The sequence below is a fragment of the Trichechus manatus genome, unplaced genomic scaffold (genome assembly GCF_000243295.1).
Source record: "Trichechus manatus latirostris isolate Lorelei unplaced genomic scaffold, TriManLat1.0 scaffold00007, whole genome shotgun sequence".
Classification (NCBI taxonomy): Eukaryota; Metazoa; Chordata; class Mammalia; order Sirenia; family Trichechidae; genus Trichechus; species Trichechus manatus.
In genome coordinates, this window is record NW_004443943.1 from 26,118,678 (window position 1) to 26,140,678 (window position 22,001).

Genomic DNA, 22,001 nt, shown 5'->3' on the forward strand with positions numbered 1-22,001 from the left:
TGTTGATGGGCATCTAGGTTTTTTCCATCTTTTTGCTATTGTGAACAATGCTGCCATGAACATAGGTGTGCATATGTCTATTCGAGTGATGACTCTTATTTCTCTAGGATATATTCCTAGGAGTGGGTGATTTATAACTTTTAAATATTTATCCATATATTTTGTGGGCCTTCATTTGTACGCGTGCCCTGGCCTGGCAAATATTGGGGCAGGCGAAAATGTATCACGAGGGTGAGGACTCTTTTCTGTGCTGTGACTAATGGTTCTGAGGGCAAACCTAAGGCTTGGCCTTTCTAAAATAATATTCATAAATGAGTTTCTAGAAAATAATTCACCGTGGTAGAGGGTCTTGTGGTCTGAGGTAGCAAGCCACACTCACAGCACTGTCCTCATCTGGTTGGCAGGGGCGGATTAACCACTAAGCAAGGTACCCAGGGTTTATATTAAGCAAGGTACGCACACGCTTACTTGTGCTTACTTGCTAATCTGTAGTGCACAATTTCACTTGTTTTTCACCATACCTTAATGTGAAACCCATGAAATTGCGCACTACAGATTAGTAAATCAACACAAGTAAGCCATGTGTACCTTGTCTACCAGGTAATCCATCCCGGCTTGTTGGGGTATCCTCCTGTACCTAATCTGAAGACCAGAAGCAAGAAAGGCAGTGAACCACCTCTGCACCCTTCAAAGGTCTGGGGAGGCGGGAAGCCTAAGGCGAGAATAAACGTCAACGAAGCCACACTGGCTCCTTGAGCGGCTCTAATGGGAGGGGCACAGGCCAGTTCCACCATCCATATTCCACTTCCCAAAAGACCAGGAGGAACTCAGTAACCAATACCTCTCTCTCGTTCTCTCCCTTTTTCCATCCCCCTTTTCTTCCTCCCCTCCCACCCCTTCTTGTCTTTACTTCCCCTCCTCTCCCTCTGCTTTTCCCTCAACATCTGCAGTAAACCGGTCCCCTTCTCGCTGCAGCGGGTTGAATCGCTCCGAGTCTCCGAACCGTGAGCGCACCGATTTTGAGGGGAGCAACACCCAGCTGTACAGCAGCAACAACAACCTCTACACGCCCGACTACTCGGTCCACGTCCTCAGTGACGTGCAGTTTGTGAAGGTGAGTCCACCAGGAGGGTGCACCCTTCTCTCCCTGTGGGCAGAGTTGGCTGGGATGGCGGGGAGAGGAGACCCCCACACTTGGGCATAATGGACATCTCTTTCCCCCGTGTGCCAGGATAACGCTAGGCGGTAATTGCATCCTGGCTTTATAAAGGCGCTGTTTTCAGTAAGCTTTATTACTGTTCATTGTTTGTTACTCTTTTAAGAAGGTTGCCTAATCCCCATTTTTCTTGTGGGGAAACTAAGGCATAAAGCAACAGGAAATTAACCTGCCCAAGACAAGCTGCTGGCAGAACTGTTTCCTTTGGCTCCCTCACCGTTGGTACCAGTTTGATTTTGTTCTTTTTTTTTTTTTTAGGATAAATTTGCAGGTGATTAATAAACCATGCTGTGATTTGATGCATGATAGTATATTTTTACACCTTAATATTTAAAGTTTAAAACACAATTCGGCCTGTATGTTAACTGAAAATCCTTTGCACTAATTATTAACAACACCCTATTAGCATTACTGAGCTATTTGAAGAGAACCACTTTGCTAATGCCATGGAGAGAGGCAGCAAAGCTCACTGCTTTGTAATTAAAGAGGAGAGGAGCTGTCTCCTCATACCCCTCATTGGGATTGGCTTTTTAAATTTCCCCTTTGTCTTGCTTTGATAGGCTTATTTTATCTTTTGTTTTCTAGCATTCTGCAAACTATTACAAACTCTAATCTGAGATCTGGATATAGCCCCATTTATTCCAATCCAACAAAACACCCAGTGAGTTCTCTTGGTAACTGTTGTCCCTGCAGCAGGCTGGCTAATGAGAGGTATATTGAAATTACAAAGATGTGAGAAGGTCCTTTTTTCTGTCCCGAACACCCACCCTGATTATCTGAAGAGTGGTATGCACTGGCTAGCTTTCTGTGTTCCGGAACTCGGAGGACACCCTGAGCTAAAACTGACAACAGCTGATAAAAATAACCATGAAAAGTTACAGAGTCGGGGAGAGAGAAGAGGGAGGATAATAACTATTGTTTGTGTGGTGTTCTGTGCAAGGCACTTTACTGAGACCTTTACCTGAGTTACCCATTTCATCCCACAACCACTCTATGAGGTAGGTACTATTATCATTCCCACTTTACAGATGAAGACACTGAGGCTTGAGTATAAACACTTGCCCAAGACCGTATGGCTGGTAAGTGGCAGAGACAAGATTCAAATGTGGGTGTGTCTGTCTCCATAGTCCATGCGCTAAAATCCATGTGCTTTAGTGAGAGCTGCAGGCAGGCAGAGCCTAAGGATCCAGGGAGGGGTGAATTTAGAAACTAACTAGGTCATACTCACGTGTCTGTATGACTGTAGACATTTAACAAGTATAATATGGCAGTGAGGTTAAACTTCAGAAAAGCTCTCAGCTCATGACTTTCTTCGCTATTGCTTCCAGCTTGAAGTCCTTTCATTGCTAACACACATCTTCCTCGGAAATGGAGATAGGAAAAAATGGAAAGAAGAGAAACTCAAATATGCTAACTCTCTTATTAAGTAATCAGAGTCACTAGTCACGTGGTTTGTAGGAAGCGCAATCGAAAGTCTTAATATGAGTAAGCCGTTCAATAAATATTCCCTGAACGGCTACTCTGTGCTTGGCACTGTCTAGGTATTGTGATGAACAAGAGAGCAAGCTCCATCCTTTCTGGAGCTTACATGCTAATAGGGAGAGAAAGGTAATAAACTAGTACTCACATAAATAACTTAGGTAAGGCCAGGTAGTGATAAGGGCTATAAAAGAAATAAACAGAGTCGAGGGATAAACGGTAATTGGGCAGGGGAGGCTGCTTCAGAAAGGGTTATCAGAACAGGCTGAGAAAGGGATATTTTTGCTGAGACTGCAGTGGGGTTATGGGGGGTGGGAGTGTTCAAGAAAGAAACAACAGAGACAGAAGAGAGCTTGGTGGGTCAAGGATCTGAGTGCTGGCACACAGTGTGCATGGGCGGATGCTGGTGTGAGATGAGGATGGAGCGTCAGCAGCGGCTGGGTCACTGGGACCTATGGGCCACAGTAAGGCGTTTAGATTCTAAGTGCGTTGGGAATTTTTGTTAAATTTGTTTTTTGGGTCTTTTCATTTATATCATAAGTTCAGAAAATCAGTATGGAGGCTTTAACTAGCTGCTTTGGAGGAAAAACTTAATGAGATTTTGAGGGGTCATGTTTAATGAGCAACTGTGGTGAGCCAGCGATCTCTGAAACATCACTAGGTTTGCACAGATTGGAGAGCACTTTAGGGAGATGGATTTGGCAGCTCCTTAAAGAGGAATTTATTCAGATGAATACCTAGCATTAAGTTTGTAATGATTTTCTAAAGATTTACAGATAATGTCATGTCTCCACCCCTAGAACATAAGAAAGGGGCATTCTACAAATAACAAGGAACGACTCCTGACATCAGACAGTGGCAGTGTTGAGACCCACACATTCATAGTCAGTTCTCAGGACCAGGCATCTGTCGTGTGTCAGACCAGAGGACCTTGCTCTGACCCCTGCAGCTGAGCAGCACAGAACATGGTCCCTTTTCCACCTTGAAGCTTTAAAATTGAGAAGACTGAATATCAAAAGTAAAGAATTTTAGGAGAGGATAGAAATTGATTAAAACATTGTTCAAAAACTCCTTTAAACCTGTGGCTTTGGTCTCTGTAAAACTGAATTATTTATTTAGTCCAGGGGTCATTTGACTTTGAGATAAATTACAAAATGGGATAGAAAGGTGCATTTAAAGATTATCTGGGAAAGGTATAAAACAAAGCTGTGATTAATAATAGTTGAGAATAAGTTACAAAGGTACCAAAGAATCCTCATGAATTGTTTTTTGAAATGTGTTCTGTAAGTATCATTATTAAACTAGGAGTATTTGGTAAGTATCTTCCAGTCTGGACTGTGTAACCTTGACCAAGATGCCCCATCACCATCTGGTGGCAGAATCCCTAAATTGCAGGATTGTGTTTTGAGGTATGAATAAACTGCCTGAAAGTTGTTAGTGTAAACAGAACATCATAAAATGACAGGAGACATCACACTGGCGTAAAGGTGAACTTCTGGACACCTTGGCTGGTAAGTCAGAATGTCCAAAGGGGTACACTTACTTTTTGTTAACTTCAAGATAAACAGACCTCCACTTGCTGTGTTGTTTAGGGAATGCTTGAGTTTTTAAATGGCCAAAGTATAAGAGAAGACAATTTGAACTCAAGCTATTGCTAAGAAATGGTGTATCTACAGAATTGAACAGAGAATAAAGCCATGCTGTTTTTTGGACAGTGGTTTGATTCCCTCAGTCAACAAATCAATAGGTATTTATGGAGCATCAACAATGGTTCTGGGTACTATATACTAAATATGGTATTTACTAATGCTAACAAAATATAAAACATATCCTCTGCTTTATAAATAGATTAAAACCTAGGTGGGAAGAGGAAACAACGTACATGACAGTGACAAATTAAGGGTAGTATCTTAATTGATTACAAAATCCTGTTGCACTCATTTTAAACTCTGTATTGGTTGGAGAACATACTGGAACTTTAAGAACTGGGGAAGAATAAGAGGGGACGTAAGGGAATGCCATGATGGGGGAACACCCATAAACAGAGGTATGGAAGGTGAATGTACACGGTGCATTGAAGGAACAGTGAAGAGAGGAGCTGGAACACCGGCTCTGCTGGCAAGTAGTGTGACCGTTGTTGGCTAGGCAAGACCACACTAGGAAAACTGAGCAGAGCTGTTTAGATTGATCTGCTAGCCACTAGCCTACTGAGTACATGAAAAGTGGCCACTCTGAATTGATGTGCTGTAAGTATAAAATAAGGAGCCCCGGTGGCACAATAGTTAAGTGCTCCACTGCAAATGGAAGAATGGAAAGGTTGGCAGTTTGAACCCACCCAGCAGTTCCGTGGAAGAAAGACCTGGCGATCTGCTTCTGTAAAGATTACAGCTGAGAAAACCCTACGGGGCAGTTCTATTCTGTCACTTGGGGTCGCTATGAGTTGGAATCAACTTAGTGGCACCTAACAACAGCAAGTGTAAAATACTTACCAGATTTCAAAGACTTAGTACAAAGAAAAGAATGTAAAAGTCCTTGGTAATAATTTTTATATTGATTACATGTTGAAGTGAAATTATTTTGGATATGTTGGGTTAAATGAAATATATTATTAAAACTAATTTCACACGTTTCTTTTTAATTTTGTTGAATGTGGCTACTAGAAAATTTTGAATTACCTATGTGGCTCCCATTATATTTCTATTGAAGAGCACTGTGCTAGATAGAAGTTGTCTTAGATTGTTGAACAAAGGAGGGAACTGATGAAAACTGATGCTTGAAACTAGAAATACAGCTGGGGGGAAGCAGGGATTGCCTCCCTGAATACACTTTTCCAGATTTGTGCCAAATTGGTCAACAATTTATTTTAAGGCAACACACTGACATGGCAGTCGTTTATAGTTAAAAAATTAAAAGAGGAAGCAGTGTGAAAGCAAGGCTATGAGATATATAACCAAAAACCAAACCCATTGCCGTCGAGTCGATTCTGACTCATAGCAACCCTATAGGACAGAGTAGAACTGCCCCATACGGTTTCCAGGGAGTGCCTGGTGGATTCAAACTTCCAACCTTTTGGTTACCAGCCTTAGCTCTTAACCACTACACCACCAGGGTTTCCGTGAGATATATAGGGAAGGTAATCAATGAGTGGTACCTTTCCTTTTACACAACCACCCACCAACAGTGAAGACCCTCCCTCAACATCTGCCCGTACACCTGCACCTGGGCAAACTACCCCCTCCAACACACACACACACACACACACACACACACACACACACACACACACGAACATGGTCATCCTTCCCACTAACACACACACACACACACACACACACACGCGAACATGGTCATCCTTCTTCCCACTAACAGATCCTGGCTTTATCTGTCTGAATCCTTTCTTCAGCATCACTGATAAGTGGTTGTTTAACTTCTGTATGAACTCTTCCAATGACAGAGAACTCATACATTGTGAAAGAGCTTATTCCATTTCCGTGTTATTCTAATGAAGTAATGCTTCATTCCCAGGTCACCCTTTCTTCCCTAACAATGGCTAAAGAAAGAGCTACAGTTCCTGGATCTTTGCTTCCAGTTAACTGGAGGGATGATTACTGTTTCTTAACAAGGAGAGAGTGTCACAGCTCACTGCAGATATAACTCAGGTAGAGCCTTTCCAAAAATAAGTAAGTTAAATAAATTAGAGAATTTTGTAACAGTCGCCGTCCCCTAAGAGGCTTCTCGCTCAGGAGACACAGCCAATCTACCCACTGACAGGAGCCCTAAGCCAGTAAATCTATTACAAAGTCAAACCCCTTCCTTCTGTCTTCTCTTTCCTTCACTCACTGTCTCTTTTCTTCTTCATCTTCCTTTTCTTATCATTCCTTCTTAGAATCTCCTCTCTCCCCCTCCCTCTCTTTTTATTTTATTGGATAAATTAAGGATTTACTTTCCCAAGACCCAGTCTTGCCTTCGTGGTCCCTCCAGCCACGTTTATGCCACATTTATTGTGGAGGCAGAGGCGATACTGCTTCTTTCTTTTCCCCTAACTCATGGTGTGCCATGGACAATTTAGACATAATTAGATGGTTTGACCCTTTTCTTTGAAATGTATGCCCGTTATAAAGTTAAAATGTGAGAAATAGATGTGAACATGTTTTAAACAATAATTCCGAACAGTTGTATATATAACACATTCACTGTGTTATCTCGTTATCTCTGAGCCTCTTTTATAGGCCATCATAGTTTGCTGGTGCTGCCAGTAACAAAATACTGCAAGTGGGTGGCTTTAAAGAACAGAAATCTATTTTCTCACAGTTCAGGGGGCTAAAAGTCTGAATTCAGGACATCACCTCTAAGGGAAGGTCCTTCGTTGTCTCTTTCAGCTTCTAGAAGCTACCAGCAATCCTTGAAGGTGTATCTGCCTCTGTCATCATATGACATCTCTGCCATGTGTGTCTGTGTCTATTCTGCTCTTTTTATAAGACACCATTCAGAAGGGTTTAGGTTTAGGACCCACCCTACTCCAGTATGACCTCATTAACATAACAACATTTCAAACAGGCTCATACTTATAGGTATAGGGGTTAGGACTTTAACATAACATTTTTGGAGGACACAATTCAATCTATAACACAGGCTCAAGGAGGTTAATGATTTGGTCAAGGTCACCCAGCTTGAAAGTGGCAAAACTGGGAGTTAACCTTTGTCTCGAGTTAGCCAGTATGTTTCCCACCATATTTTCTAAGGTGAAGGGTCATTTAGCATTCTTTGACTATACTATAAGCCAAACCTAAACTAACTAGTTAGAAGAACCCAAACAGAATAATATCAAGTGCTGTGCTGGGCTTGTTGGGTGTCATTTAGGAATTTTTTTTGTCCTTTAAGCCAAGAGAAACTACAAGACCCAAGGAAAGCTTCATCTTCAGAAAACCCATGGGAACATTACAAAGTTGGGTTTTCATGAAGACCATGGTTCAGGCCAGGAGGCAGCTGCTTTTCAGTATTGGAGATGCCTACAGATCCCACCACTGCAAAGCAGTTATTAGGGCACTGAGTCTTTGAATCATCTTCCCTAAAGGATTATAAAAGGCAGCATAAGTGGCCATATGAAAGGCAGCCTAACACAGCCAGATACGTTTGCAGTGTGTGGAGTCGAGACACAGACCATTTTCCTTGGAGAGCAGGAGCTTATAGCTCTTTAGCAGAAATATCCAGATTGAAAGGAGCACCATTATTAGACTTTGGAGATTCCCCTCTGAAAACTTGGAGTTCACACTCTCACTTCACCTTCAATCTCCCTGGCACCAAAGAGTGAGTGGCACCTTCCCAGGCAAAACACTGCATGAGACAATACTTGGGCTAAAGCTCTAAAGGCTTGCACTTAGCCCTGTTCTTCTAGCTGCCAAACTGAGGAGAGTCCCTCAACCTTTCTGACCTCATTTTCTCACTTGTAAAATGGAGATTCCAAGACCTCTCATGCCTACCCCATACAGTCATTATGAACAGCAAAGGAGATAACACATATCTAAGTAAGTTGGAGCCCTGGTAGCGAAGTGGTTAAGAGTTCGGGCTACTAACCAAAAGATTGGCAGTTCGAATCCATAAGCTATTCCTTGGAAACTCTATGGGGCAGTTCTGCTCTATCCTGTAGGGTCACTGTGAGTCGTAATTGACTTGGCAAATGCTCTGTGAGCCATAAAGCATTATGCAGATATGTGGTTTCACCAGCATTTGAAAACTTTCTAATATTAGTTCTATCTCTTTAGAATATTTATAGGACTTCTAGTAATGTATATGATTTCCAAAAAACAAAAACAAACAATTCAATGATGTTTTAAATAAAAAAATGAAAATGAACTGCAAACCAGTGTGAGGAGCTATCAGGAATGAGTTAGTTACTGCAGGTAAACACTAGATCTATCTGTGAGCTTCCTGGCCATAAAAGCAAAGAGGGGAAACAATTATATACTTCCAATATAAGGAAGTATATAATTCATCTTGTGAAAGGAACTCTTTCCTTGTAGTAATTCCTTGAAAGATTTAGCAAATGGATTTCTATGACTATGGGGGGCATAAGAAATAATAATATGTATTGGTTTCATAGGTTTGTTATTTCAACCTTTTTATAAAAGCTGGGTGTCCAGCATGAAGTTCAGCATCAGTGATGGCAATTATCAAGGGGAGCCAAGGTCATCATTGGTTACAGGGGGAATTTTCAAGTGTGTGTTATTTCAAGGGCTGTGGTTCTCAGCCTTGGCTGTGCACTGGAGTCACCTGAGGAACTTTAAACACCACTAATGTCTGGGCCTCACCCTGAGGTTTAGATATAATTGCACAAGGGTGTTGCCTGCACGTTGGGATTTTTTTAAAGCTCCCCAAAGTGATTCTAATGCTCTGCCAAAGTTGAGAACCACTGTCCCACAGGGATGAATAATTATCATGTCACTGTGACCCTTTATCTGAAGTAGTATTCCATGTCCCAGAGCTATCAGCATGGGCTGTATCACAGACAATTGGTGGTTGAAATCTCTAACACATGCTTGATATTCTGTGAGCTAGACCAAAGATAAGGTTTTAGACTATCTGAGGGCAGGCTCCAGAGCTGATATCTCTTGGGAGAAATCTTGAGACCTTACTTCTCACCCAGGTGAAAAGTTACCTTACTTCCCAACAGAGGAGACTGCGAAAGTCAGGTTTTCTCAACAAGAGCATTCAATCTGTTGAAGACCTTAGACAAATGCTCAGTTGAGACCCCATGGTTCTGTAGCATAAAGCATAGAAGATTTAGTTTTGACCTGAAAAGTATCAAAACACTCAACACTTGGCTGCTTTAGCCTTTAAAATCCTTTAAAGCAGGGGGGGGGGTGTGGGGGGGAGTACCTGAGCAGAATCTATGTCTGATTTTAATTAGATCTTAAGTCAGTGGTGCTCAAAGTGTAGTCTCTAGACCTGCAACATCAGCATCACCTGGAAACTTCTTAGAAATGTAGATTCTCAGGCCCCACTTTGACCTACTGAGTCAGAAACTCTGGGGGTGGAGCCCAGCAATTTGTATTTTAACAAGTCCTCCAGGTGATTCTGATGCACTGCAAGGTTTGAGAACCACTGTTTTAAACCAGGGCTTCAAACTGGTTCCGTCCGATTCAACCCCCTGTTGAGAATTTGCATTTCCATTCCAGATATACTGAATCAGAATCAACAGTTTAACAAGATCCCCAGGTGATTCTTATGTATACATCTACATTTTAACAAGATGTTGTTGATTCTGATTCAGTATATCTTGGGTGGGTGCAAAATCTCAGCAGGGGGTTGAACTGGAACAAATAGGTTCGAAGCCCTGATGTAAACTATCAAGAGAACTGTATTTGTCCACTGAAATTCCAGGGTAGTATGATGATTAAGGAGCCCTAGTGGCACAGTGGTTAAGAGCTTGGCTGCTAACCAAAAGTTGGCAGTTCGAATCCACTAGCCCCTCCTTGGAAACACTATGGGGCAGTTGTACTCTGTCCTATAGGGTGGCTGTGAGTCTGAACTGAGTCCACGGCAATAGATTTGGTTTATGTGATTAAGAGCCTGGGATTTCTGCACATGTGTGTTCCCTGAATATTACAGAAAAACATATATTCTTGGTGTTTTTGTGATTAGATTAGTTGTGCTTAGAATTTGCTTGATCCTCATGCAATATCCTGAAGTTTGTTAGAGAAGAAAGAAAGGATTGATAACGCGCAGCAATGTAATGGATCTCCAACTGGGAGGAAAACAGGTTTCCTTTTATGAAAAAGCTGCCTGAATGGTTGTTGAGGTTAAATATTTGGGGGACGATTGTAGCCTAATATTCAGGATAAGTGCTAAATAATTCTGAAGACAAGAGAGTGTGTCAAGAAGCTCTTGTTGGCTTTGGTGATGTTAAAACATTTTGGAGTAATTGGAGGACCGTAGGACCCGGGAAATGTAGTGAGAACATTATAGAACAATAAAGCCAAAAAAAGTAACTCATCTAGCCAATAAAAAAGGCCAGAGCAACAGCCTGCACAGAAAGGAAAGGAGGGAATCCTGGTGGATGGGGAAGGCAGAATTGGGATGAGCCAGTGGTGATGGAGAGTCAACCTCACAGGGTGTGAGTAATGTGCCATCTGCAGTCGACTCAAGGCCAGTCTAGGATTTGACCATCACCCACAGATCCCCAGAGAGGCCAGGCATGGAACACATCAAAGCCAGAGGGGAAAGAAGGGCTAGGAGAGCAGGTGCTGAGAACTCAGCAGTGAAGTGGCCATTGTTGAAAGAGCCCTTGCAAGATGCCAAGCCAACTTCAAGCCCACTCTCTGTTCCAGTGTATAAATCTTACCCATTTCTTCTCTACTGTCAGCCAGACATCTTCATTGTTCCAACATGTAATACCAGTTCTGCCCCTAAAGGAAAGAGAAGGCAGAATGAGCAGAATTTGTAGTTTTGCCAGTTTTCTAGCTTAATGCACATGAAGAAGGGATGAAAACACATTAGGAGATTGTAGGATTTGGGAAGGATGTTGTGCCTTGTGCCGTCTTTGTTTTTCCCCAGTGCAGGGGTGGACTAACCAGTAAGCAAAGTACACAGAGGCTTACATTAAGCAAGGTATGCACAGGCTTAGTTGCGTTTATTTACTGATCTGTAGTGAACAATTTCAGATGGGTTTCACCACAGTGAAAAACAGGTGAAATTGTGCACTGCAGATTAGTAAATAAGCACAAGTAAGCCCATGTGTACCTTGCTTAGTGGGTAATCCGTCCCTGCCCCAGTGCCATTCATTGGTTAGCAGTATCATGTTCCTCTACTGGGTAGTGCAAAAACGAGCCTATTATCACTGCGAACGAGGATTCACAGCACCAATCTGTGGCATACACCCAGAGAACAGAGATGACAGAGAAACCTTCTTCCCATTTTCCAGAAGACACATTTGATCCATATTTTTCCTGCCTGAAATTATGGAATTTCCCTTCTGGTCTGGCTGAAACTTAACTTTCTTCTGGAGGAGCTGTGCCAGATGTCTTCACATGGGGGTGAGGTTTGACACATCCGGAAGGTGACTGGTATGACTCCTGTGATCCAAGGAGAAATCTGGGAGATAACACTGCTGCAGACCTTTCCAACATTGATCCTGCCTACATCCAGGGATAGGTGAAGTCCAAATCAAATGCCTCAGCCTCCAGCTTCCTAACAGTAAAACCTAGGGCCAGCGCTCTTAACAGAGTCCTGCCTTATTCTCGGCAAGTCCCCCACCGACTAACCCTTCAGGAAGAGAGTCCTTGGCTACAGTGTAAACAACGTTTTAAACATCTCCTTGGATACCACCTTGCTGAGCAAAAATGCCCTCCGCCCTCTCTAGGGTCTCAGGAGAAGATGGTTTGATGGCTCCTCCAGGGGTGAAGTCAGGGTCTGGAGCCAATAAAAATGGACAGTGGGAACTTCTGGCAAACAAGCAGAGTCCTCTCATTGTCCCTCACCACTGGGCTGGTACAGCTTGGTAAGCCCCCAGACTCAGGGGCTTATCTATGGAAAATAATGCTTATAGCAATCAGTGTTAAATTGCTGAATGATATCTCACAGCTGGCGATGGAAGCGTCAATGGCCAGTAGAAACTGCTCCTTAGTGCCCCTCCTCAAGCGGTGCCCAGGGCACGGGCCCTATCTGCCATACCTTAGTTATGCCTCTGCCCCCAGTTCATGGGTCTCTCTGGCAGCAAAAGCCAGGGGTTCCAAAGCACTCCAGCGGGCTGCTTCTGGGCTCAGAAAGGCTGGCTGCATCCTGAGCTTCTGCCCCTCCCTGCCTCTTCCTTCTAGATCACACGGCAGCAGTACCAGAATGCGCTCACCGCCAGCCACATGGACAGCTCACCCCAATCTCCCGACATGGAGGCCTTCGCTGTCGGAGATTCCACCAAGGCCCCGACTACCCGGGGCACACCCCAGACCCCCAAGGATGACCCTGCCGTCACCCTCCTGAACAAAAGGAACAGCCTGCCGTGTAAGTCAGCTGGGCGATGCCTGGGCTGCCGCGGGGTGAGGATGGCCCTGCCTTCCTCCCTCAGCCCTGCCCTGGGCTGCCATCTTGTGCCTTGCGGAGCCCCGGGTGTTCTCCAAAGCAGAGAGGTGATGTCCTCGCTGTCCTCCCCAGGCAGCTGCTCAGATGGGCTGAGAAGCCCAGGCGAGGTAGTGTACCTGAGGATGGAGGAGATGGCCTTCACTCAGGAGGACATGGCCGACTTCGAGGAGCACGGCACACAGCAACTCTTGCTGTCTCCTGCAGCTGTTCTCACAAAAGCAGGTCAGGGAGGGCAAGCCAGCCCAGGGGGACAAAAGGGATCACCACCCTTGGGCACTGGGATGGCCCAGGGAGAGCTGGGTGTGGGGAGTGCTGGGACCCCAGCCCTGTGGGAAACTTCCCACTCCTTCCACAACCAGGTAAGAGAAACTAACTGTTATTGAACACCTACTGCCCATCAGGCCTCAATTTTAATTCATTCTCCTAGGAAGATAGTATGGCCTGAGACTCGGTTCCCTTATCTTAATAGATGTTTCTTTATGTGGCTATATACATATCACAGCACCTATCTCAAGAGGCAGTTTTCTATATAAATAATATGTATAAAGATCACATCTTTAAAGACCACTGCTTGGCACTGTGCACCATAAATACTAGGTAGTTATTATTGGACCTGTTTTACAGATAAGGAAACTGAGGTCAGTCATTACTCTTACTAACAGGACTCTGTCCTTCCTTTGAGCCCCAGAGACCATGGGTAGTCTGTGGGACTTGTCCTGAAGTCTCTGAGGCATTGAACGCTTCAGTCTTGACAGTGATGTTTCTTCAAGCTCCCAGTGTCCTACCAGTCCTGAGATCGTTCTGTGCTTGCCTCGCTAAGATATACTCCCTAAGCTTTCAGCAGCCCCTGAGCCCACCCCCAGGCCAGATGTTACCTACTTGACCTTCCAGGCCTACCCTAGTCCATGGTATAAGTCCAGAGCAGTGACCTGACACTGCTCAGATATTTTTGAGGTCAGCGAAACTACATGTTGGAACTTGTGACTGACCCAGAAAATCTGGGACACATAATCACTGTTCCAGCATCTGAACTTGGAAATGATGTTCTTTTTCAACTGCATACACCACATTTAGGTGTCTTAGTCATTTAGTGCTGCTATAGCAGAAATACCACAAGTGGATGGCTTTAACAAAGAGAAAGTTTATTCTCCCAGTCTAGTAGGCTAGAAGTCCAAATTCAGGGCATCACTCCAGAGAAGGCTTTCACTCTCTGTCTGCTCTGGAGGAAGATCCTTGTGATGCATCAGCCTTCCCTTGGTCTGGGAGCATCTCAGCACAGGAACCTCAGGTCCAAAGCATGCGCTCTGCTCCTGGCACTGCTTTCTTGGTGGTATGAGGTTCCCATGTGTCTCTGCTCGCTTCTGTCTTTTATATCTCAAAAGAGATTGGCTTAAGACACTATCTAATCTTGTAGACCTCATCAGTATAACTGCCAGCTAATCCAGCTTATTACATCATAGTGATAGAGTTTACAACACATAAGGAAATCACATCAGATTACAAAATGGTACACAATCATACAACACTGGGAATCATGACCCAGCCAAGTTGACAGATATTTTTGTCAATCCATGACAGTAGGTAAAGCAGGTAGCAAGAAAATGTATCAAAGGAATAAGAATGGAAGAGATAGGGTAGTCTTTGGAGATTGTCTGTGATACATGAGGACCCTGAGGCCTGGAGAAGGGAAAGGACTTGCCCAAGGCTATAGACTTCATTAGAAGCAGAGCTGGGATGAAACTCAGGCTTTTGGGGCAGTGCAGTTTCCACCACACCACTTTGCCCTCTCGTTAGGTGCTTATTGCATTGTCGGTAAAGATTTGGACCCCTTCCCAGCTCTGAGATTCTATGGCTGTCTGAGATTCTGTGGCTCTCACCATGTCCCATGAGAGGATACAGGGGTATGTGCTTAATCATCACTGAGCCCTGTAATTTTCCAGGGTCTGTGCTTTTTGTCAGCCAAGGATACTGGGTGGAGAACATATTGTTCTCTTTCTCTTTCTCTTGCCAAACAGCATTGGAGGAGAGGGAGTTATTTCTGACTTTGCACGGATAGTTGGATCCCCGCTTCTGTTCTCCATCTGTTTGTTCCTTTTGTGGCACTAACATGCCTCTTGCTAATTAGAGCCAAAGCCTTCGTAGGCATCCCTCCCCAGTTATGGCCACTGCTGCCTCAGCCCTTGTCTGGAACTTTCACCTGCTGAGAAACACCAACCAGAATCACCCTTCCTTGATCCCTGGGTATGTGGGTTGGAAAAAAAACTTGAGTTATCTTTTTCTTTTCTTGCATAGCATCAGATAGTGATTGTTGTAATATCAACCTGGACACAGAGACCAGTCCCTGCAGTAGCGACTCTGAGGAAACTGTGGGCAAGAAGCTGCTGAAAACCTTGAGTGAGTAGCTCCTTACCCAGATAAAAGCCTCTCACCAGCTGGTTGGCTGTAGGAAAAGCACATTAGGAGGAAGAACCATTAACTCCTTTTGGGGAACCCTATAAAGAAGCCCTGGTGACTCAGTGTTTAAGTGTTTGGCTGCTAACCGAAAGGTCAGTGGTTCAAACCACCAGCCACTCCATGAGAGAAAGCTGTGGCAGTCTGCTTCTGTAACGATTATAGCCTTGGAAACCCTATGGGGCAGTTCTGCTCTGTCACATGGGGTTGCTATGAGTTGGAATCGACTTGGCAGCAACAGGTTTGGTTTGTTTTGGAAGGAGGTATAATGGAGGCCTGGTAGTGCAATTGTTAAGTGTGCGACTGCTACCCAAAATGTCAGGGGTTCAAACCCACCCAGCGACTCCACAGGAAAAAGACCTGGCAATCTGCTCCTGTAAAAATTATAGCCTAGAAAACCCTACTGGGCGGTTCTACTCGGTCACAGGGGGTCAGTATGAGTCGAAATTGACTTGATGGCACCTAACAACAACAAGGAGGTATAAAATCATGGCTTGGGCCGTAAGACACCCTGGATAGTTAGGGAATCTGACCCATTCAGTTGGTGGTAATCTAGGACGGGTTGGCAAACCATGCCTGCAGGCCAAATCCTGCCTGTACCTCCCTACCCCCCACCCCGGCCCGTTTTTGTAAATAAAGGTGTATTGGATCCAAAACACACCCATTTGTTACCTATTATCTATAGTCACAATGGCAGAGTTGAGTAGTTATGGCAGAGACCATATGGCCCGCAAAGCTTATAAGATTTACTATTCAGCCCTTTAAAGAAAGAGCTTATGGACCCCGGGTCTAGTAGACTCAGTAGAAAAGAAAGCGGTGTCCTCCAGGGGAGGGAGTCACTAACAGAGAGAACGAGGTGAAAAATTCTCCTTCCTAAAAACAACAAAGCTGGGAACAGATTGCTCTTCCATCCCTGAGGTCAATTATTTAATTACCGCTGCCTTCCCTAATACTAATCCCTGGGTGGTGCAACCGGTTAAGCTCTTGGCTACTAACTGAAAGGTTGGCAGTTCAAACCCACCCAGAGGCACCTTGGAAGAAAGACCTGGTGATCTGCTTCCAAAGGTCACATCCTTGAAAACCTATGGAGCACAGTTCTACTCTGCAACACATGGGGTCATCATGAGTTGGAATCAACTAGCCAGCAACTGGTTTGGTTTTTTGATTTTTCCCTGGCATAGAAGGGAGGTTGCTTCAGTTAGAGAATGTAGGTCCCTGGGAATGGCTCCCCATCACACCCACTAGCCCTGGCTCATGGCACATCAAAGGCTGTGAGACCAGTTGTCTCACAGAGAGTGTCTAGGGATCCTTAGGGCTGGGACCTTCAGGGGGTGAAGAAGGTACAATCCCATTACATTGTTGTATGTCATCGAGTTGATTCCAACTCATAGCAACCTTATAGGACAGAGTGGAACTGTCCCGTAGGGTTTCCTAGGCTGTAGTCTCTACAGGAGCAGATTTCCAGGTCTTTTCCCCTGTGGAGCTGCTGGTGAGTTCAAACCACCAACCTTTCAGTTAGCTGACAAGCACCTCCTTCCCATTACATGGAATTTACTCAATCCCCTCCAGGAAATCTCAGTTCTGTTTGGCACTAATGTAGGTTTGTGGCTTTTGAGAGATGTCATCCCAGGTGGAGGGTGCTTCCTAGTCCTTTAAAATGCAGATAGGTCCATATCAGCACCAAGATACCGTGAAGATTAGTTCCAGCCAAAGTGTCAAGGGTTTTGTTTCCATTTCTGCTTCTATTTTGCTGGGACCACTGGGAGAGTGTGATTTTCCTAGTCTTACAAATTGATACTTACAAACTATTTTTCAGGTGGTCGGAAAAGGAAGCGGTCACCAGATGGGGAAAGAACTTCTGAGGAGAACTCCAATTTAACACCTCTGATCACATGACAGGGCAAAGAGCATTCTCTGGATGTATGAGATTCCAGAGCTTTGGGGGAGAACCCACCCTCCCATCACCTGCTTCACCCTGAGGCCTCCCACAGGTGACAGAGCATTCTGCTTTCCTTTCCACCTTTTCACCTTAGCTGTCAGTTCGGCACATTTTCCCTCTTTGCCTCCAATTTGACTCAGAGCCTTCCTGCAGCCATAACGGAAGGCAGTACCTCCAGTGGGACATGCTAGAAATGGTCTTGTCCATTGCACAATCTGGGACCGGAGAAGAAATGACCCCAAGCTGACAATGCCACTCTGGGGCCCCTGATGCCATAGGACACCCATGTCCTGGAAGTCACCATTTCTTTCTCCAGAACAAAATGATAACTTTCTACCATATTCTATGCTTAGCTTAACTCAGAAGGTGCCACTGGCAGACAGGCAGATGGAGGGAGGCTGGATAGCAGGCGTGAGGACTAGTTCAGGGAAGGACCAAGAATTCCTCCAGAACTTTAGAGCAGTGGGACTAGGCCATGTTGGTATGGCTGGTTTCCTGTTAGATAAGGATTCCAGCAGCCTGGGGAAGTGTGTCTCAACTGGAACGGAAAGAATGTGAGTTGGAGCCTCAAGTCATTGTTTTTCCCAGGGACGCATCTGTTTTGGCTCTCAGTCAGCAGCCATCGAGCAATCAATAAATCTGCTCTGAAGAGGAGGAGCAGGGAGCAGGGAGACTCAGTTGGGAGCCAGAGATGGAACTTCAGGTTTTAAGTGCTAATCAAAGGAAAATAAGAAAAAGAAACTTATGTGAAAAAAATTCTAAGCAAGTGTAGCCATGACAAACCAAAGAGTGCACAGGTCAGCCAAGGAGGATACAGGCTCTTGTGGGACTGCGGTGTGACTACACAGGAATGTTGGAAGTCACTCTTGCCCATCCTTTCCGACCCCTACCCTCACCCCTTACTCTACCACAGCAAGTCAGCTAAGTGTACTTTAAGAATTTACTAAACAAAAAACCAAAACAAAAAAACCAAACTCCTTGCCGTCAAGTCGATTCGACTCATAGTCACCCTATAGGACAGAGTAGAACTGCCCCCATAGAGTTTCCAAGGCTGTAATATTTATGGAAGCTGACTGCCACAGCTTTCTCCTGTGGAGCAGCTGGTGGGTTTGAACTGCCAGCCTTTCGGTTAGCAGCTGAGCACTTAACCAGTGTGCCACTGGGACTCCAAAGAATTTATCAGATCTCTGTTTTTCACCTGGATGTTGGGGACAGTGCAACTCTAAGAATAACCACCAGATGGCAGAATGACTGCACATAACTACTTCCAAGAATAGAAATAGTTCTGATTCTGAAGCTCAACCAGTCTCAGGGAAAACTTGGAAGTAAGTGAAGTTTGTCTCTGGATACCCGTCTCCCTTATCTAAACTGTCTCCCACCCCTAGGTGCCCTCGGTCAGGCATCCAGTAATCCAGTGCCGCCTGCTGAATCTCCAAACCATTCCCAAAATTTTCCCTCTGGTATACCATCCCCCCACGCCCACCCCCAACTCCAAAGCCATTGCCTCCCCACGCCCCTTCAATCAGTAATCACATGGGGAAGAGAGGCTGATAATTCCTCTGGGTTATTTGCATCTCAAAAGAAAATGCTCACTAACCCATGGGAACCTTTAACTCAGGGGTTCTTTACTTGGGGTCCATCACCCCAGGGGTCCATAGGTGGACTTCAGGGGTCCATAGGTGGACTTCAGAGGTCCACGAAACCCCTGAAATTGTATTCAGAATCTAATGTATATGTTCTTATGTGTGTTTTCCAGAGGGCTAACGCTTTCATAAGATTCCCAAAGGTGTCAGACCTACCAAGGGTTAAAAAGCACTATTTTAACTAGTGGAACATTCAGACTGGAGTTTCTGCAATGCAGAGTGAAGTGAATCGTGGGCAGTGAGTGACAGATTTTTAGTTATAAGTGGTCTTCTCGAGACTGTCAAATCAGCAGGAAGGCTGGCACCCATCAAGAAGTGGGAGTCCTCAGTGTCTTGGTGTACCCTGGGGTTGTACAGTAGTACAACCTACAGTCTATGTAACTTGGTTCCCCGTTCCCCACCCAATCAGAGCAGGTGTTTCAGACAGGAGGGTCACAGCACGTGGAAGTAGAGACTTTCCAGCTGGGGATGACTTTTCTTCCAGCCATATGTTTGTTATTCACGTCAACATGCCCCTTGCCCAGCCTGGCCTGAGGCCCAGCAGTGCATGACTTCCTGTAGGTAAGTCCATGGCCACCCACTCCCAACACCTGCTCCTACCTGGTAAGAATCGGCACAGGGTCAGCTCTCGGCGCTGGGTGCCTCAGGTCCAGACCAGAGAACAGAGTTTCTAACAAAAACTGCCCTTATGCAGTCTTCATGCCCAGATGACCACTGGCCCAAAGGGGCTTGCCTAGCTAGTCTTCTCTTTTCGTTAGCCCTTAGGCCTCCAGGCTCAGGCTACTGCTGTTGCATTACATCCATCCCTTGGCAAACCCCCTAATGAGAGCCTGTCACCACTCCCCTCCTTATCCCCCCTCTAAAGTTTTTCTTCAGGTTAGTAAGTTTATTTTTAAAAAAAAAGAAAAAAAGGATTTTAAAATAAAGCATTTATGAAAGCTCAATAAACTGTAAATAATTTTTAAATAAAGTGAAAATGCCTTTCCTGGAATGTGGCTGTTTTCCCTGCCCCTGGAATCTCGGGGTTTCATTTGCAATGTAGGCTGATGGGTGCACACATATAATTATCTCACCTGCGGCCCACCTGCCTGAAGAGGCATGCCTCGCAAGGCCAGGAGTGAGGCTGCGGTGCCGTTACAGGACAGCGCTGGTGCTCTACCTTGGGGGGCCAGATGGGTAAGATTTTTCAGGAGTGAATACCAGAAATGGACAGTAAAACCCATACCAGAAGCCAGCGTATGAGTGAAGACAGAGAACGAGCTCTAAGGTGATCTTGAGAAGGACTGGGATTTGTTGAACCCATTTACCGAAGTGCGGAAACGTGCCAGGCACTGTGCTAGGCGCTTTCCTTGTTCAAGGTCTTGGGGGCTGGACCCAGGCACTGGGGTCACACTGGCTCACTTTTGCAGACCCTTCTGAAAGACGTCAAAGGGGCACAACTCCTGCGGTTTCCAACCAAAGCTGGGAAAAAGGAGGAGGGGAGTGGGCCAGGCTTGTTTTAAACCAGTGCAGGAGAGGGGGAACAGCCAGGCAGGTGGGAAGATGTGATGGGTACTTAGTATCATTGTTTGTGGAAGGAAGGTTGGACTCTGACACCTACTACTTACGCTAATTTCTCATACCAGCAAACAGAAGTATTGGCCTATGTTCCCCCCCACCCCAACAAAACAAGATTCTTCCTACGAGCCTTCACAGAGGCTATTAACTTCATTAACAGTAATAATAAATGATAGTAATAACTGTTCTGCCAAGGGCTTTTAAATTTTTCTATTTTTATTTTTGCCATTGTGCTGAGTATACAGTAGCTTGGTTATTTCTCCAAACCACCCTGGGAAGGCAGTATTACTGGCCCTACTTTATAGATTACAAAACAGGCTCTAAGAGCTGAGGTGACTTGCTAGAGATTATACAGCCAGAAGTGGCAGAGCTTTGAGGTCTGAGTGCCCTCCTCACGAGCAGGCAAAATTTGTGAAACAACCCTGCCTCTGAAATTCAGTGTACATCTGCACGTTAAAGGTCCTGAGAAGTCCTGCAGTAAAGAAACCTGCTTTAACTCACCTTAAGCCCAGCTTTTCCCAGATTTACACAGAGCCCTTTTTTCACATTAACACTCATGGAAAACTAGAACACACTTCAGGAAACACCAAATATATAAAATTACCCATCGCCATCAAGCCAAGTCTGATTCCTAGCAACCCTATAGGACAGAGTAGAGCTGCCCCATAGGGTTTCCAAGGCTGTAATCTTTATGGGAGCAGACTACCACATCCTTTTCTGGTGGAGCAGCTGGTGGGTTTGAACTGCCAACCTTTCAGTTAGCAGCCGAGTGCTTAACCACTGCACCACCAGGGCTCCTTGAAGAATAGAATTAAAAAGGCCAAACTCCCATTGAGACTGGGGATTATTTTTAAATGCTAAAAACATTTTAGCGCTTTGGTGAAGGCACTTTGGTTTTAAAGTGGTTCTTTTTTTCATTAACACCTCCCTAAGAAGAAAAAGTAAATTTAAATTCTCTCTAACAAGAGGAATTAAATACTAAGGAATAAGATTTTGTCAGGTGGGGGTGAGCTTTGGAAGGCCTCAGACCAGTTTAATATCTAAGACTTTTTCACCCCCCAAGAGACAATTTTTGCTCCCTTGTGGGTAATAGCATCCCCGTTGAGACTGCATGGTTTAAAGCTATGTTTGGGGAGAATGATAGAAGATTGACAGAATGTAGAATTATCCAATTCCTATTTTGCTTTTGTCTTCCTGTCCTAAGGACAAGCATCTTTAAACTGGAAGGAAAATGAATACTGATAAAAAGGAATTTAGAACAGGAGGCAATAAGAAAATGAGCACTAGATCATCTAATCACTAAACGCTTCAAATTTATTAGACCCAACCACACAGCTGGGTGTAGGACACGAGCATTCTCTGAAGGACTGAGGGGGACCCAGCCGAGACAGCGAAGGATCTGAAAGCGCATCCTGTGAGGAAACACGGAAGAATAGGGGCTGGGGACCAGACACATGCAACACAAAAACAAAAAATAACAATTGCTGTTTCAAATATTTGAAAAGCCATCAATTAAAAGTGCCAATAAACTAACTCTGTGGTTTATAGAAGGAGAGTAGGGAGGGAATAGGGCAGACGGAGATCAAATTCTGGTTCAAGGTCAGATCTTTTTAATTCAGGAACTCCATCAATAGACTAGAAG

The 22,001-nt window shown here is 44.7% G+C and overlaps 1 protein-coding gene across 1 annotated transcript in view; it reads left to right on the forward strand.

Annotated features, from left to right (window-relative positions):
* Positions 1 to 17,137, forward strand: part of CNNM1 (cyclin and CBS domain divalent metal cation transport mediator 1) — a 63,659-nt gene extending 46,522 nt beyond the window's left edge. Inside the window, exons 8-12 of the mRNA XM_012557885.2 lie at positions 951 to 1,114; positions 12,508 to 12,691; positions 12,842 to 12,991; positions 15,062 to 15,163; positions 17,037 to 17,137. Of these exons, the coding sequence (XP_012413339.2) occupies positions 951 to 1,114; positions 12,508 to 12,691; positions 12,842 to 12,991; positions 15,062 to 15,163; positions 17,037 to 17,116 (680 nt within the window). The 3' untranslated portion in view covers positions 17,117 to 17,137. The remainder of the gene's footprint in view (positions 1 to 950; positions 1,115 to 12,507; positions 12,692 to 12,841; positions 12,992 to 15,061; positions 15,164 to 17,036) is intronic.
* The last annotated feature ends 4,864 nt before the right edge of the window (positions 17,138 to 22,001 follow it).